This window comes from Leopardus geoffroyi, chromosome C3 (genome assembly GCF_018350155.1).
Source record: "Leopardus geoffroyi isolate Oge1 chromosome C3, O.geoffroyi_Oge1_pat1.0, whole genome shotgun sequence".
Lineage (NCBI taxonomy): Eukaryota > Metazoa > Chordata > Mammalia > Carnivora > Felidae > Leopardus > Leopardus geoffroyi.
This window is the reverse complement of record NC_059338.1, coordinates 58,729,500-58,745,862: the sequence shown is the minus strand read 5'-3', so window position 1 is coordinate 58,745,862 and position 16,363 is coordinate 58,729,500. Positions and strand designations below refer to the sequence as shown.

The window sequence follows — 16,363 nt, the reverse complement described above, 5'->3', positions numbered from 1 at the left end:
AGATCTGCTTCAAAGTGATTTGTATAATTTCCTTTAACCACAAAACGAGGGCAATGTAATTCCTGAGCTAGGAGTTCTGTGAACCCTGGATCTTAGTACAGTAAACTTACTTCCTCATGAACCAAATTTATTGAAAAGCGTCCAAATGAAAAGACAGAGTCACTTAAAAACTTTTATCAGCTGTGCTTCTCTTCTCAGGGTGGAGGATCATACCATAAACCTTACGCTATGTTCTACAGTAAGGTACCCTTTCATAGTAGATGTGGTCAAAATTACTCCTAGCCGAGACAAAAATAAGTGTTACGTGCTACTGTGAAGGTTGAAACAGATACCTCAGTATGGGTTTTTAAATACTTTTTGTTTTCGATGATAAACCGTGAGGTTCAATGCCAAAGAAACACAAAATCGTATATATTACAATTAATATTCAAGAAGGAAGTGAATATAATCAGTGTTCATAACAGTAGAAAAGATCCAGTGTCCATTGTAAACAAAGTACATTTATCAAACAAGACAGCGTTTGTTGTTCTTCACTGATTTCACAAATTAAATGTCTTCATATGTTGGGTATTACCTATTATTTAATAATAACAGCGGCCATCGTTTCTAGAGTACCTGTAATGTGTCAGGCACCATACTAGTCATTTCACAGATGTTTCCCAGTGAGCTCCAACCCTCCAACCCTCTAGAAAGTCGGTTATTTATTCGTAATAGCTCCCCCCAGCTCATACAGCTGATGAATGGTGAAGCCTAGGTGTGAAACTGAGTTCCATGCCCTTACTCCCCTTTGACCTAGAAAGTTCACTTGTAGGAATACGTTCAGATCAGAAATATGACACGCAGCCCCCCGGGTGATCTGATCTCAAGCTTCTTTACAGGCTCATTCACAGTATTTTCTCCTTCTGTGTCCATTCCATCCATCCGGCCCTTTTTGAATTTGGGGGCATGTCAAACTCTTTTCCACCTCAGGATCTTTATCATCATGCTGTCCCCCTCCCATCCTCACTCTTCGTTAGGATCATTTTGCTTATCCTTCAGGTCTTTGTAAGCGGTGGATTAAATATCACTTCCTCAGAGAGAGTAGGGACAAATATTCCAGGCAAAGTAAAGGGTATGTAGCATTTTTCGAAGTCCTGGAGGAGAAAGAGTGTGGAGCACATCTAAAGAATTGAAAGAAACTCATATGAGATGGGGAGAAAATCATGAAATTGTAAATATTAACTACTACCAGGAAAGAATGAGATTTTCAAATGGTCAAAACAAAAAATAAACATGGAACGTAAACAGAAAATGTTAGTAGTCCAACCAAATATTTTTGCAGTAGCTTTTAGGCTCCTGTATTATCACATTAATGACTAAGATTTTTGATCCATTTTCATCAATAACAGTGAGTAACCCTTAAAATTCATCTAGATTTCAGACTTGAGAAGGCAGCTTTTCTAGAACATTTGCCAATTAGGATTCTTAAAACTTGCTTGTTCTGAAGAGTTTATCTGGCGAAGGGCTCTTAGTTTTTCTGTGGAAAACATTCTTCTCTGGTCTGTGCAGAATCTGTTTTGTAAGGGTGCTCACGTGGTTTGTTCGCCAACAGCTACTACTGGCCTCCTTTGATTTGAGTGTTAGAGAAGATGTCTCATACTGTGACGATTCCTTTGCTTCCGGTTCTTTTTGCCGTCAACCGAAAACACCTTCTAATTGGTTTAGTCAGCTCACCCTCTTGCTTCTCTTATGTAAAAGACTGGAAAGAAAGATGTTCCCGAGAGTTGTTTTTATCCTTAAGACATCAGGTTACTTGATGAGTCAGTTATTCCCCCCTTTCCTCTCCTTTGCTCCTTGTCTCCAGTTCTTGGAGTACCATGAGCGTGTGCAGGTACTCAAGGAGAGTTAGTAACGGACGGCGATCAAGTAAGCCCAGGCTAGCTCCAGAATAGTCCAGCCCCTCCATTACTCCACAAGGCTTCCTGGGAGGCCCAGGGACCAGGTACTGGGCGGCCTCTTCCTGGTGGAGCTGTGATCTTCAGCGAAGGCTGCCCCTCAGATCCCCGGTGTGGCTTTGTCAACTACAAATACTTGGGTCCTACCCCTTGAAGATTCTTACTCATTTGATCTGAACAGGGTTTGAGCTTCTGCATTTTCAAAACAGCATGCAAAATCATTCCCATGAGTGCAGCAGTAAAGACTGTGGTGTCTGAATGTGGTGTATGCTTCAGATGGGGGCCCCCAAATGTGGGGCAACGGGTAGAAGCGGGGGGGGGGGGGAATTCACCTGAGGCGGAACAAAGGAGATAGAGGTTTACTGAACATGCGGCTGGGGAGCGGGGGCAGGCAGGCAGAGGAGAAGCTGTCTGCAAGGAGGCAGTGGGTGGAGGCTGTTTTTAAAGGAGGAGATGAGGAGGTGTGGCTGCCGTGGAATTTTCCCTTTATTGGTAGCTGTGCCTGGTTGTAAGGAGCCCATGGGTCACTTAGGGCCTCTGGCTATTTTGAGGTGGGTCGCCTGGTGGGCCTGTCTGTATCCAGCCAGGTGGTCGCTGCGGGCCCCTTAAACAGTCCATTGCTGGAGCCTGTTTGCCTAAAAGCGGCCTCTACAAAGACTTCTAGTGCAGGCCAGCCACTTCTTGAGACGTAAAGGCAGTTCTGAGACCCCTGGGAGTTTTGATAGACTTTGGAGAGATGGTAATTGTGTGTTTGGACTACTCTTAACCTCTTCTAGAATGTCTCAGTATCTGGTTATTTACTCCTCTCCTTAAAATGTGCCTCTCATGTTCTCAGGACAGAGTCCAGATGTGTTAGCATGACTTAGGAAACCCTGAAGCACCACTTGACATACTTCCCTTACCTCTGGGCCTTGGCCCACGGAGCTCTAGGTAGCCATGGTGCCCTCCGTGGTTGGTGCTAGAGCCCGACCTCGACTGAGCTCACGGCACTTACCAAGTCATATGCACAGGTTCACTGCGTCAGCAATTGTAACTTTACTTCGGAATATAACCATATTCACCTACTCTTGGTCTCCCTGCTCCCACCCCCGCCTTCACACAGTCTGATTTCCGTAGGGTGGCCAGAGGGATCTTTTTTAAAACGTGGGTCAGCAAATTTTTTCTTGAAATGGCAAAATAGTAACTACTTTAGACTTTGTGGGTCACTTGGTGTCTGCTGTAGCTACTCATCTCAGATGTGGTCGTGTAAAAGTGGGCACACATAATCTGTAGATGAATGGGCGTGGCTCTGTTTTATAAAAGTTTATTTGCAAAAATAGGCTTTGGGCTGGATTTGCCCGAGTCAGTTTATTGGCCCCTTTTTTACATAAATTAGGCTCTGTCACCCCACTTAAAATTCTTGGGGGATCCCCATTGCTCGTAAAATAAGACTGGTCTGGGGCACCTGGGTGGCTCAGTCGGTTGAGTGTCCAGTTGCAGCTCAGGTCATGATCTCGTGGTTCGTGAGTTCGAGCCCTGCCTCGGGCTCTGTGATGACAGCTCAGAGCCTGGAGCCTGCTTTGGATTCTGTGTCTCCCTCTCTCTCTGCCCTTCCCCCACTTGCGCTCTCTCTCGCGCTCACTCGCTCTCTCAAAAATAAAGATTTTAAAAAATTTTTATTAAAAAAAAAAGACCTGGTCTGCCAGGTCCTACATGATCTAAACCTTGCCAGCCTCTGACTTCCAGTCATTCCAGTTATCCCGTAGCGCACTGCGTTTCAGCATGCCGGCCGGCCTCTTCTTTCCTCAGACTGATCAAGCTTATTAGCACATTTAGGACCTTTGCACTGACACTTTCCTTTGCCTGAAGGACTTTGGCCCTGAACTGAACATATAGTTGAGCCCTCAGCTCCAGCGTCACCTCCTTAGAAAAGTCTCGGTAGACACTTCACCCAACGTGACATTGCTTCATGTGCCTTCTCGCTCGTGCCCTGCCTCTCAGTCACCCACTCTGTTCATTGCCGATTTTCCTCAAGTACTTAGCCCAACTTTTCGTTACTGTATCTGCTGCCTTCTTATAAATTAAAGGGGGAAAATGTTGGTTGTCTTGTTTTCGATTTTTCCCCTTTAGGAAGTGGTCTCATTGAGAGCAGAGACCTAGTTTGTCTTATTCATAGATGGATATTTAACTCCTAGAACAGCGCCTGGCACGTATTCGTTGTTCATCAAATGTCTGTTGAATAAATGAATGAATTTCTAGTGTCACATCTCTAACAATAAGTCACATATTTATTCTTTTTCTTAGAAAAATAAATAATTTTGTGAAGGATGGTCTGGAGAACTGCACAGTATTTTTGTGGAACACAGGTTTCCTTCGGGGAATTGTTTTCCTCTCTATCTCTTCATATTTCCCCGACCAAAAATAATTTCCTGAGGAAATATTCCTAACAAGAATAAAAAAGGCTTCCCACAAACGTAAACCTTATTTACAAAAACAGTTTGGTACCGTTGCAGGGTTTCTCACCTCAGTACCCAGGGTTCCTTGTCTCGCCGCTTCGAAGAACTTAGAGGCGACACAAAAGGAGCAGCAGGCCAGAGTTTACAGAGTTTAAGGGCAGGAAGGGAGAAGAGCATGACGCTCTCTTGACAGGCACTTTTGAAAGTGAATGCCCGGGACTGTAGGCAAGGGCCTTTGTCTGGAAGGTTCTGGTCGCCTCTCCCTTCCCCGCCCCCTTGTTCCTTCTCAGGTCCTACCCTTACTGGCTGGACAGCTCTAGGTGCTGGGTCGTCCGTTCCTGGTTGACTCGGTTCCATTGTACGAGGAGTCATGCTGTCCCTCCTGTAACACACGTTTTATGGTTTGCTTTTCTAGTTAGGTATTTTGATTGTCAAATTCCTGAGGGGGCCCTGAGGGGGAGTGGATGGCGTTTGTTACATTCCTAAGAGGGACCTTGTTTGTGCCTGCGGGGGTTGGCTGTAGTCAGACACTCCCAGCGCTGTTCCGAAATATTCGGTCCTCCCCGCCCAGAGCCTCCGGGTCCTACCTAACCTGTCCCTCTCCGCCATTTTATCCTGCCTTTTCCTATCACAGTATTGTCTGCGTTTAAAAACAGTGGATTTAGAAGCGATTCTTATTTTCAGTTTTCATTTCAAGGAACAGGGTTTGTCAGGACTCCCCGGTCTGTAACTGCCAACCAGAGGTCGATGTAAACATTGAGCCGCCGTGCGGTTTCCCTGCCTCGGAGAGGTGGGACTTCACGAACAGGTTTCCTTTATTCTTAGAAATTGGGCTTATGTTCTGAGAGAGGACTCTGCAGTGACTGTGATGGACTTGAAAAAAGAACCACCGTTCTGCCCTCTTCTCACTCCGGGAGCCACGGTCAGTCATTCGCTGGCCTATGCTAGACACTCTTGGCCCTCGCTTGACTCTGCGGCTTGCTCTGGACTCTGCAGAAGTCTGTTGTCTACCGTAAACTCCCTGAGTTAAAGACTGTGACAATTCTTGTTGACCCTCCGTTTCCCCATCTTCACGCATAGTGTGACGAGCGAAAGGAATGTGGGTAAGAACCAGTGCACTTCGAAACAGGCGGACACTCCTTCCTCGTGCTTCCAGTGAGACAGGAATAGGTTTGTTGAATATAGTCAGCCGTGTCCAGGATTCCCACTCACGGCAATCTACCGAGGCAGATAGCGACTTCGTGTTTCGCTCCCTTGTGAAAGTGTATCACAATATAAAGATTATAATCTCTTTTATACTAACATTCGTTAGTACTGACCAGAAATTCTTCCACTGTGCTTGGATTCCTTAGTGGTTGATACATGAAGGTCAATCCAAACCTTATTTTGGTTCATTTATTTTGCAAATGTGTATGGAACACGTCCTATATAATAATAATAGCTAAAACTTGTGTAGTTCAGATTATAGATCATATACATCATCTCATTAGTTTGATTTCAAAATGGAGTCAGCATAGAGGGGATTTAGTCTCATTCACTTGGACAGAAAACACACAGTCCCTCTGTACACTGCTCTTGGTGGTGTTGACCTAGGACCCAGCGACCCAGTGGGAGAGTTTACGCCTCTGGAGCGCCTAAGTAAAAGCTCAGGCTTCAGTCTTCTGGCTGTTGACAGCCGGGACTGAACCTCTCCCCCACGTCTGATCTCCGTGTTTTCCAAGCTGCCCTGGGGGGAGTGTTCCTGTGACAGAATGGGCTCCATGCTAGCGGTGACAGGGGCTTTTAAAGTGGCCTTCTTCACATAACCTCACGTAACGTATCCTAGTAAAACCTATATGCACGGATTGCTGTACCAGGCTGTGAGGACAGAAGAAAAAAGAAAAAGTTCCTACCCTCCCAGGAGCTCAGAGCCCTTCAAGTCTAGTCTGTAAGAAGACACACACGACCTGTCTCCGCAGTTAGGTCATCTTTATACGGGACACACGGGATAGTCTGGAATGTAGAGGAAGGAGTTCCTCATTCTGCAAGTGGGGGTTTGGAAAAGTCCCAGAAACGTTTCACACGGGATAACGGTCGCACTGAGTGGGTGCGCAGAAGCTTTACGGCTGCAGGACGGGGCGAGGGTCCCAAGCAGAGGAGCAAGACGCGCAAACCGTGACGGTCGGGGACAGCGGGCCGTGTCACGCGCCAGTTCACCATCCCGTATTCCCTCGAGGGCAGAGACCGCGGGTCTGTTTTGGTCACCATTGTATCCTTAGCATGACGCCTGGAACATAGCAGATATTTAACTGAAAAAATGTTTTTTATCAACAGAATACACAGATCCTTAGGAATGTTCCCCGGGTTCCCCCACAGCCCCCCTCGGTCTACTGGTGTCACGAGACACCTCCTTAGGCTCCTGGACTCCAAGGAACACGCTCTGAAAAACTCTGCAGTAGACCGGGATATATCCGGATCCTTAGGGTTTTCTTTTTAATTTGTATTACGGTTAGAATTACATGCATATTCAAAGGCATAGTGCTGTTTCCCGGACTCTTATTTGCTTCTAGCGGCAAAAAATAGCTTCCCTACACACGGAGGTGAACGGATGTTTACACGATGATATGTTCATATGTATACATTTTCATCGGTTTCAAATAGAAGATACTGAAAATTATCTTAATCGTAATTCTAAAAGTGTTTCTTTTTGTGCGTCTCCTCTGTGTGTTTTCCAGACCGGCTGGAGGGTGACCGATCAGAAGGTTCTGGTCAGGAGAATGAAAATGAGGATGAGGAATAACCAGCTCTTATTGGCAAGCACTTAGATGGTCTGAAATTTGTATAAGACATTGATTATATTTTCTCTTTACAGAGCTTTAGTGCAATTCTAAGGTTATGGTGTTTTGGAGTTTCTCCCTTTTTTGGGGATAACCTGACATTGGTTTGGAATGACTGTGTGCATGAATTTGGGAGAGCGTGTAAAACAAAACTAGCAAAATGTTTTTAAAACTTTTTGCCATGTATGAGGAGTGCTAGAAAATGCTAAGTGCAATATTTTCCCTAACCTGCGGATAGGAGAGCTTGGGTCAACGTGGAGAGTAATTTTCATTATAGTGAAAATGTTGGTTCAGATAAATTTCTACACTTGCCATTTGCATGTTTGTTGCTTTCTAATAAAAGAAGTTGGTTGTTTTAAGATGTCCTGAATTTGACTTTTCATTGAATGCCTTACTACCCCGACCCACATTCTCCAGTCTTCTCTATAACATAAGGCTCTTTCTCTATTCTTTTCTAGATCTGATAACCTTTTCTGTTGTGACTTCTGTGTGCTAGAATCACATAGAGGAGCTTTTCTCATTTCTCCTTCCAGAGCACGTTACCTTCACCTCTAATCTCCATCTTTCATGGTTCGTGATCCCTCTTCACCCAAGTACAGGAGTTAGGCTGCCGGCAACAGGCCCAGAGCATCACGGGTAGCTCACGTGACGGACCAGCGCAAGCTCGTCCCGAAAGCGCTGGCCCCCCGGCTTCCTCTCTCCAACTTCTCGGTTTCAGCCACGAGCTGTCGACCGTCCAGTCTTATAATTCTGGGTCCCCCTCAACTCTGGTGTCCAACTCCACCCCCCCCTTAGGCCGTCTCCACCCAGGCCTGCACCTTCTGAGCCGAAACCACCCCTGCAGAGGCCACCCTGCTGTCATCCTCCCTCCTCTCCCCTTCACGCCGCTTCCTCCGGCTGGGCCATGAATGGACTCACGGGTGTAGCGGGTGAAGCACCCTCTCCCTCGCGGCGACCAGGCATCGCCCCTTTGCCTGGCGGCAGAAGATGGCGGGAAGCCCAGGGACACCGACCAAGAGAAGGCAGACTGGCTTTTTGGACGGAAGAAAAGTAACTCTTCTGCTGGCTCAGCAACTTCAGGTAGACTTCAACATCTAGCTCTTGCCCTGGACGGGACAGACACGTTCTCACGTCAGGAGATGTGGCGAATGGTAAAGGGAAAAGGAATTCGAGCTGTAGCCGAACAGGACAATTGCATGATTTCTGGGAAGTACAAAGGTCTTCGCTTCTGATTCCCAATTAGTTATGTGACATGTTTAAGCCATCTGACTTCTCTGGGCTGGCCTCCTCCTCCATAAGATGGACGTATTCCTGTTGCACCACCTATGTCCCAGGGGCTGTGTGGGGACCACATGAAACCACGGAGGTTGAAGGGCTTGACAGAACAACTGAAGTGACTACCACAAGTACAAAAACCGACGTCGTTCCTTGCACTGTAACGAAACCGTGCCGGATATGCTCTAGAGAGGTGCTGCAAGGCTCATGGGGCAGAGGCTACTAGAAGGCTCGAGGGGGAGGTCAAGGAAGCTCTTTGGCTAGAAGAGCATAGAAGAAAATCAAGGGCTGCCTGGGTGTCTCAGTCAGTTGAGCAACCAACCCTTGACTTCAGCTCAGGTCATGATCCAGGGTCATGGGATTGAGCCCCTCGTTGGGCTCCGAACCGAGTGTGGAACCTGTGTAAGATCCTCTCTCTTTCCCTCTCCCTCTCTCTCTAAAATTTTAAAAAATGAAAATAAAATCGCAATTGTCCACTCTGGCACAGGCTGTCGGTAGGAGGGGAGCCTGGGGGGTGGGCATGGGGCATATGGGAACTCTGAACTTCCTGTTCACTTTTGCTAGGAATCTTCAAACTTTTTAAATGTAACAGTACTTGTCAAAGGAGTTATCCCCCCACCCTGTTAAATTCTGCAGCATCTGGTACCTTATGTTACAAAGGAGCAGGTGGGCCAGACCAGCAGTCAAGGAGGCAGCAAAGAGAAAACATTCTACGGAGGCACAGGAACACCTCCGTGGTCACTTCCATGACTCACTGCATGTCGGGGACCCGGACCGCAGGGCCCACGTGCTGCTCCGACACAGGATTAAGGCTGTGGTGGTGGCAGGTGAGGGAGCTGGGCGAAGGTGGGAGGTCCCGTGCCTGGGGGTTGCTGAGTCTCAGTGGCAACCTGCCAGCCGCCCTCTGACTCTGGTTACGGGACAGGCTTAGAGATGGCACATGGCCGTTCGTCAAACCTCCTTTAAGAACCCTGCACTGGGGCTTCCGGCCGGCTCGGTCAGTAGAGCACGTGACTCTTGATCTTGGGATTTTTGAGTCTGAGCCCCAAGTCGGGTGTAGAGACGACGTCTTGAAGAATTTATGAAAAGCACACGGATGGATGCAGCAAGGTGACTGTGGGGTGTCGACGCCTCCTAATCCTACAGCAGTCGGCCCCTTCCTGTGCGGTCTCCTTCCTCTCGTGAGCCCCCGGGGAGGGAGGCTGCGGACAGGGGTGTGGCTGCACACAGTAGGTAACGGTGGAGGCTCTCAAAGTCCCCGGCCCCAGAAGTCCAAGTACAGATCCACGGTCTCCACAGACACGTACCGAAACGGATATTTAACCAACTGGGTAAACAAAGCTACTCTAAATCTACTTCTACTTGTTTATAAATATTGTAATTTATAAGAACCCTAAACGTTTTTCTTACCTTAAAAAAAAAAACATCCCAAAACTTCAAGTGCAATTTATTTCAGGACTAGCTTTGTTTTTGTTTTGCTCTGAAGGTTTTTAACAAGTTTTGCATCCGGGGGTCCGTTATCAGAACACGGCGCAGCTCCGCCTCCTAGAACACACATCACAGAGGGACAGACCTGTTTCCAGGCAAACCCGCTCTTTCCACCACACTCTGTGGCCATGCAGGCCCAGGCTGCCCATCCTCCGCGGGGCTGTCTTCATCGGGAGTGGCCACTTGCCCGGGACTTGGGATATTTCAGAATGGTGATGTGAAAAGGAAAAACAGAAATGTCTTCCAATTCCTAAGCTATTAATACTATTCAGGAAAATCCTGAGGGAAATGAACGCAGCTTTGCGTATTATGTTCTAGAAATATCATTAAGCAAAACTGTGCTCTTGGTAACCTTATGCAGACTTGAGTTTGTGCTTTGAAATCTCTCGAATGAACCCACTTTCCTTGGGTCGCAGGTTTTTTTTAGGTCTGGCGAGCCGGTATTCCAGGCTCCCAAGCTCCTCGGTTTACAATGGTTTCTACCTTCTAAGGGCAGCTGGCCTAGTCTGATAACGAGGACTTTTACTTTCTCCCCCCACCTCACCTCACGCCCCCCCCCCCAACCTCCTCCAGCTGCAAAGCTGGCTCCTTCGCTCAGCAACATGGCCAAAACCTGGCGTTTGACCCAGACTCTGGCTTAATGCACTCTGGGACCTCAGACAATTCCTAGGCTTCCCTAGGGCTCCCTGGATTCTGTGTTCCCTCTCCCCAACCCAGAAGGAGGGGGTCAGACTCTGTCCCCTCTTGTAGTCACATACGACAGCCACTGTCCTTTACTTCAGGGTGGGAGGTCCCTTCTGTCTCCCACGGGATTCCCCTGGGGTCCTGGATCCACTGTGCATAGTAGCACAGACTCCTGTCCCTGGGCCACCTCTCCCATCAGGGACTTAGAGGACCAAAGATCCTGTGAGCCCAAGACCCATGGCCAAGCAGTCACTGTCACTGCAAGACAGAGCTGTCCTTAGCGCCCAGGTCACGACTCAAGCTGTAAGGGAGGTCAAGGCTGAGCTTGTGCTGTGGTTCGGGACTCTACAACAGAAAAGCTCACTTTGCTCCTTTCAGACTCGAGTTCCAGATGTTACCTGCCTCTCTCCTCCCTCCTGTCCATTGCCTTCCCCTTCCTCACCCTGTGTCTCTTCCCAGAAGACCCTCCTGTGCTATGTACGCAACATGAGTCCCACAGCAGCAGCCCCCAGCACCTCCTGCCTAGGATCACAGTTGCCAAGATTCTCACTTCCTGTCCCGGAGAAGCCCCTGTAAAACCGGCCTAACGCACCCACCCACGGTCACTGGGACGTCACCGTAGGGCTCGGCACCAGCCACGCCCGGTCCTGTGCAGGGCGTTTCAATCCACACCATCACCTGGGAGGGGACCCACCTGGAATCCGCGTCCCCCCAGAGAAATATCACAACTGCGACGTGGAAAGACCGAAGGGCCTAAGAACGCCCGCTCGCGAGCGGCAGCGGGGGCTCGGCCCCCAGGACCCGGCACACACCAGAGCCTCAGCCGGGTGCCTCCGCAGCGCCAGCGCAGCAGCTCGACGGGCGACGGGGCACGCCCACGCGTGTCACCCACCGGCTACGCGCCGGTGACCCGCCTCACCCTTCGGCAGCCACGTCCCCCTCCCGGGGCCTCGGACGGGAGGCAGCCGGGCTCAAGGCCGACCACCATCACGAGCACGCCCTGCGGTCCATCCGGAGACGGATCTCGAAGGCGCAAGCATCTCAGGGCCACGCGGTCAGGATGGACACGTGCTCACGGGTGAAGTGCGAGCTGACTTACAAGATCTCCCCGTATCAAAGCATGTCTCCTCCCTCTTCGGCCCCACCCGAAGGCCATGGCCGATACGAATGCAGAGTCCGTCTCGCGGGTGGCTCAGGTCCATGCAGACTACTTGGCAGCCCCGGGCATGAGGACGGAGAACAAGCGCGGGGGGCCCTGGTCTTACAGCCGCGAGCCCACCTCCCCTGCACGACCGGGTAACGTCGGGTAACATACACAGCGGAGCAGAAGCAGGATCCGCCCCGGGAGGGTCTACCGGGGAAGCAGGGGGCCTTGAAGGCCGAGGGCAGCAGGGGACGAAGCGTTCTGAGCACCGGCTCTGCTGGAAGCAAACGAGCCTTCAGCTTTGCCCTTCGGGTTTTCTAGAACTGCGGGCGGCATCACAGCCACGCTGCTGCCACCTAGTGGCCAGGGCCCCAAGCGCCTGAGCTCCGTGCCTCTGGCCGGGGGAGCGGCCTAGGTGTGCCCTGTAGCGTGCGCCACCAGAGCCCCCAGACCTGGCGTCCCCAGCACAGTGCAGGGACCCAAATGACAATCTCGATGAAAGCGGCAGAGATGGACAACAGCCTTAAACGGGAAGACATGGGAGTGAGGTTTTTAAGCAACTATGTGCCCAAATGTCCACCCTGCCACTGTCCCTATGGTCCCCCAGGAAGGTCTCAAGCTGCCACCACACAGCAGTATGACGCCGACAGGCCCGGGGGGGAGTGGGGGCAGCTGGGGTTTTGACCTTCTGCACCGAGAACCGGTGTCCTCCAAAATGCCTCTCGGAAACTCCAGAATGTGTGCAAACTGTGGACTTTTCCTCTCCTCGCCCACCTCTTTCCTCACCGGCTCTTGCTCTCACTCAGGCTGGATCCAGATCTCTGGATCCCCGAATGTGCAAAATACGGTTCTAGCTGCCACGCATCCTCTGAGGTCGTCACCTACCTCACGGAGCTATCCCCAGCTGCCCTACCCGGAAATATCCACCTCCCTCCGGTGAACGAATAAGTACTTGACTTTGCCATTATCTTCGGTATCACCCGAGTCTCTCTCTGTATTATAATGAGTGAAGGAAGACACTTTAAAGGCACCGCCCAGAAGCTAGCCTGGTGCTTTGCACACAGTAGGTACGCGGTGCCTAGGAGCGTCAACAGAAAAAAGGGAAACAGACCCTGTAAAGCCAGGTGCAGGTGAAACCCTAGCAAATCGCAGCCAGTCTGGGATCCGCCAGCGGGGACTTGGGGTCCCAAGACTCTTCCCTTAGAGCCCAGCCGAGCGCAGCCCAGGGGAAGAGCTCTTCAACCCCTGGGTTCCAAGCCGGCATGCTGCTCTCAAAACGGCCTCGTGGGCAAGCCATCCCAGGTTATTCCGGCCTAGAGATTATAGGTCATCTCTGTGCACACTGGTTTCTCGGGAACACAGTCCCCTTACTAGACAAGCGTGGGGAAAAAGACACACAGAAAACGTAAGAGGCCCTAAGATTCAGGAATGACGCCCAGTAGCGGGAGCAGAGTCCGTGTGACCTGCACGTCTGGGCAGATCCCACAGGCCAGTATGTGCCCTCCGCTCCTCTGGAAAAGCCACCTGCTCCTTCCCACCCCATCCAGAACCTAGACCGTGCCCGGCACCCTGCTGACCCGGAGCACTGCCGATGGGCTTGGCCACCAGGAAGGCAGCGAGCCCTCACCTCGGGAGAGGGCTTTAGGAACCTGCGCGCCGGGGACCGCGCAGCCAAAGGACGACGCGTCACCAGGAGCTGGCTAGGTCCCGAAGAAAACACCACAACGGAGTGTGCTTCCTGGGGCGGCTGGATCTCCGCGAATCTGCCCCCTGCGGCCCGCCTAGAATTGCCAGAGCGGGGAAAGTCTGGCGCTCGGCTGATGACCCAGGCGGTTCGACAGCTTCCCAAGTCACCACAGCACTACTGCAAGCCCACACGTCAACGAATGTCCCAGATCGAAGGGGGAGGCGGGCGCGCTCTAACCAGACGAATCACGTTCCCGACGCTCCCCTTCCACCTCTTCCTCTGCGTCTACACCTGGGTGGTCTCTCAGGACCCTGCTCGAAACAGGTCTGATGAGCCCACACACCGCGCCCGCCCCGCAGGGCTTCATGCACCCATCGGAAACCATCTGGAAAGATGTGCCTGCGCCCATGGGAGGGTCCACATCCCCCCCTCCACCGCCCCCATCTCTAACCTACAGATAGAGAACGTCAAAGATCACAGCTGGAAATGACCTTGGAGACCATTCAAATCCCACTTCTGGCCCCCTTTTCCCACTTTCCGGATGGACGGCTTGGAGGGGTGACAGGAAATCCCAGACGGTAGCAGCGGCAGAGCTGGGCCAGGAGCACAGATGCAGCGGACGTCTGCACTCCATCCTGCCTCACGCCCCGGGGCCAGGGGACCAGCAGCCGTTGCATGGGGGGGGGGGGCAGGGGGGGAGGGAACTGTCCCTGTGCAGCTGGAAGCTGCAATTCTGACTGGTCGCGGGGCCACCACAGCCTGTCAGAGGAGGCTGTCCTGTGTGACTACGGTGTCTCTGTGTCCCTGCCGTGCTGGGCACCACAGCCCCACTCCTGCTTGGGAGGAGCATGGCCTGTCCTAACGAAACGCATTTTTGTTTTAAATTCTGGAAATGAAACATCTGGCACCTGCTCCTTCCTTGTGGCTTTGACAGTGGTTTTTCCCTTCTTTTGAAAAAATCAGTCAATAGAGGCGGACAGAACGGCCCCAATTCTCAGCAACAGCAGCCTCAGGCCTGCTGCTTCCGCCCTGGGGCGGAGGTGGGGGGGGGCCTGTGGATCGTCCCTACTGGCACCAGCAGGTGGCTCCATGCGGACTGCAAGGTCACGACCGGGATGGAAGTGTGGGAACTCCCATCTGACCGGCCCTGCTCCAGGGTCTCCTCTGGGGACCATTCAGTGCAGAACCCCAGTCCCACGGGGGCCGCATCAACCACGCAGACGCCGGGGGCTGGTCTCGCGTGGTTAGGACGTGCTGTCCCCCGAAGCACGCTGGGAAGGGCTTACCGCCTGAGATCCCTGCCGGGCGCCCGGGTCAGGAAGAGGGAGTCAGCCACCTGGTGGTTTCCTTCCCAGCCCTGGTCTCTAGTCCCTTCTACGCCCCACCTCCCGGAAAGTCCTGGCCACACCTCCGTCCGCTTTCCTTCGTGCCTCGGACGCCGCTGGTCCCATCGCCAGGACCTCCAAGGAGCCCACGAGCGGCCTCACGAGACACACCGGTGTTTCCTGCTGGCCGCACCTCAGGTGTTCTGTCCCCGGGCGACCCCGCGGGACAGACGGTCCACCCCGGGCTCTCATCTCTGTTCCGCAGCCAAAACGTTCCCTTCTTCGATGCTCTGCAGCTGCAGCCTCTGACTCGCCGGAGTCCTGCTGCCTCGGCGGCCCCCGAAGCCGGCCCCCGGGACGGTCCGCGCGGCCGCCAGGACCCCTGGCAAAGCCTCCTCCCCGAACAGGTTGATTTTGGCTTCGGCCTCAATGACTCTGGCCAAGCTGGCTGCGTAACTGTCCAGGGACTCGTGCACTTCGGCTTTCACGTGCAAAATAGGGTTCCTGGCAGCATCTGAGGGAGAAGCAGAGACACGGTTAGCGGAGGGCTGGGACCGAGGGCTAGCGGGAATATTCCGGCTGACGCCTCACAGCCGAGGGGGTTGAGGGGGTTGAGGGCGTAGCTTTTGCAGTCAGATTCCCCGGGGCCTAAATCCTCGACTCCCCATTTACTAGCAGGGGACACCTGGAAGTATCCCAACCGACGCTTCCCCATCTGTAGCGAGAAGGCCCCAGCGCTCCTCTCCAGGAGGTTTCTGCGATCGGTAAACAGGTCCTTCTGAGATGTTCAGGTCTGGCCCGTTAAGAAAGGCTTGATAAATACTCCCGGGTGAGGGTATTCAAAATTCTCCATCTCTGAACGAGTTCTCTGGTGTTCCAGCTCCCGAGAACCACACAATGTCTACGCTACAAACTTCCACAATCCTGAGCGTGGGCTCTCTCCCGGCCACACAGGCTCAGACCCGCCAGAGCCTTCGGGTCGGAAGGAACACAGAGGTCCGCGCGCCCCACCCAGGATCAGGACCCCCGACAACTAAAAACAGAGAGAGGTGAGTCTGCAACGTCACGCCCAGCGCCGCTCATCACTACTGCCCTCACTGCCAGCTTTCCCGACGGCGTGTCTCCTACCCCTCATGTTCTTCCGGAGAGGAGGCAACATCCACCCATCACCCCGTCTCAGGGAGTCTGCAGCCGGACACAAGAATGAAGCAAAGAGTGGGGGGCGGGCACATGTCGCCTCTCCCTGCCCCTCTCACTTGCGACCCGAGGGCGGCCCTGTTCCTCCCTGCCGGCAGACAGGCCCTCAGAACCGCCATCAGTGCCCACTAAGTGGGTCTGAAGGGGCCAGACTGGCCCCCGGGGGGCTGGGCGGTCGGAGGAGGGGGGAGGGGGAATCCTTCATGCTTTGGTTCCGGGCTAATATATCACAGAGCCCATGAGGCTGCAGGCCATCCTCTGTTCCTGAGTCTACTCTGCCGGCAGAGTGGCCGATCTGCCTCCTGAGCTCTGCGACCGCCCCAGTCGGGCAGGAGTCAGGGAGGGGGGGCAGGAGAAGAGGTGGGAATCCCTACGATC

At 52.3% G+C, this 16,363-nt stretch overlaps 2 protein-coding genes across 10 annotated transcripts in view; one reads left to right on the top strand and one right to left on the bottom strand.

The window, feature by feature from the left end:
- Window positions 1-7,544, top strand: part of DCAF6 (DDB1 and CUL4 associated factor 6) — a 135,093-nt gene extending 127,549 nt beyond the window's left edge. For all 9 annotated transcript variants that reach the window (XM_045453041.1, XM_045453040.1, XM_045453039.1 and 6 more), the window contains one exon: window positions 7,084-7,544. In XM_045453041.1, coding sequence (XP_045308997.1) covers window positions 7,084-7,148 — 65 coding nt within the window. In that variant the 3' untranslated portion in view covers window positions 7,149-7,544. The remainder of the gene's footprint in view (window positions 1-7,083) is intronic.
- GPR161 (G protein-coupled receptor 161) overlaps window positions 340-16,363 on the bottom strand; it is a 40,969-nt gene continuing 24,945 nt past the window's right edge. The window contains 1 exon segment of the mRNA XM_045453043.1: window positions 340-15,302. Within this exon segment, the coding sequence (XP_045308999.1) occupies window positions 15,037-15,302 (266 nt within the window). The 3' untranslated portion in view covers window positions 340-15,036.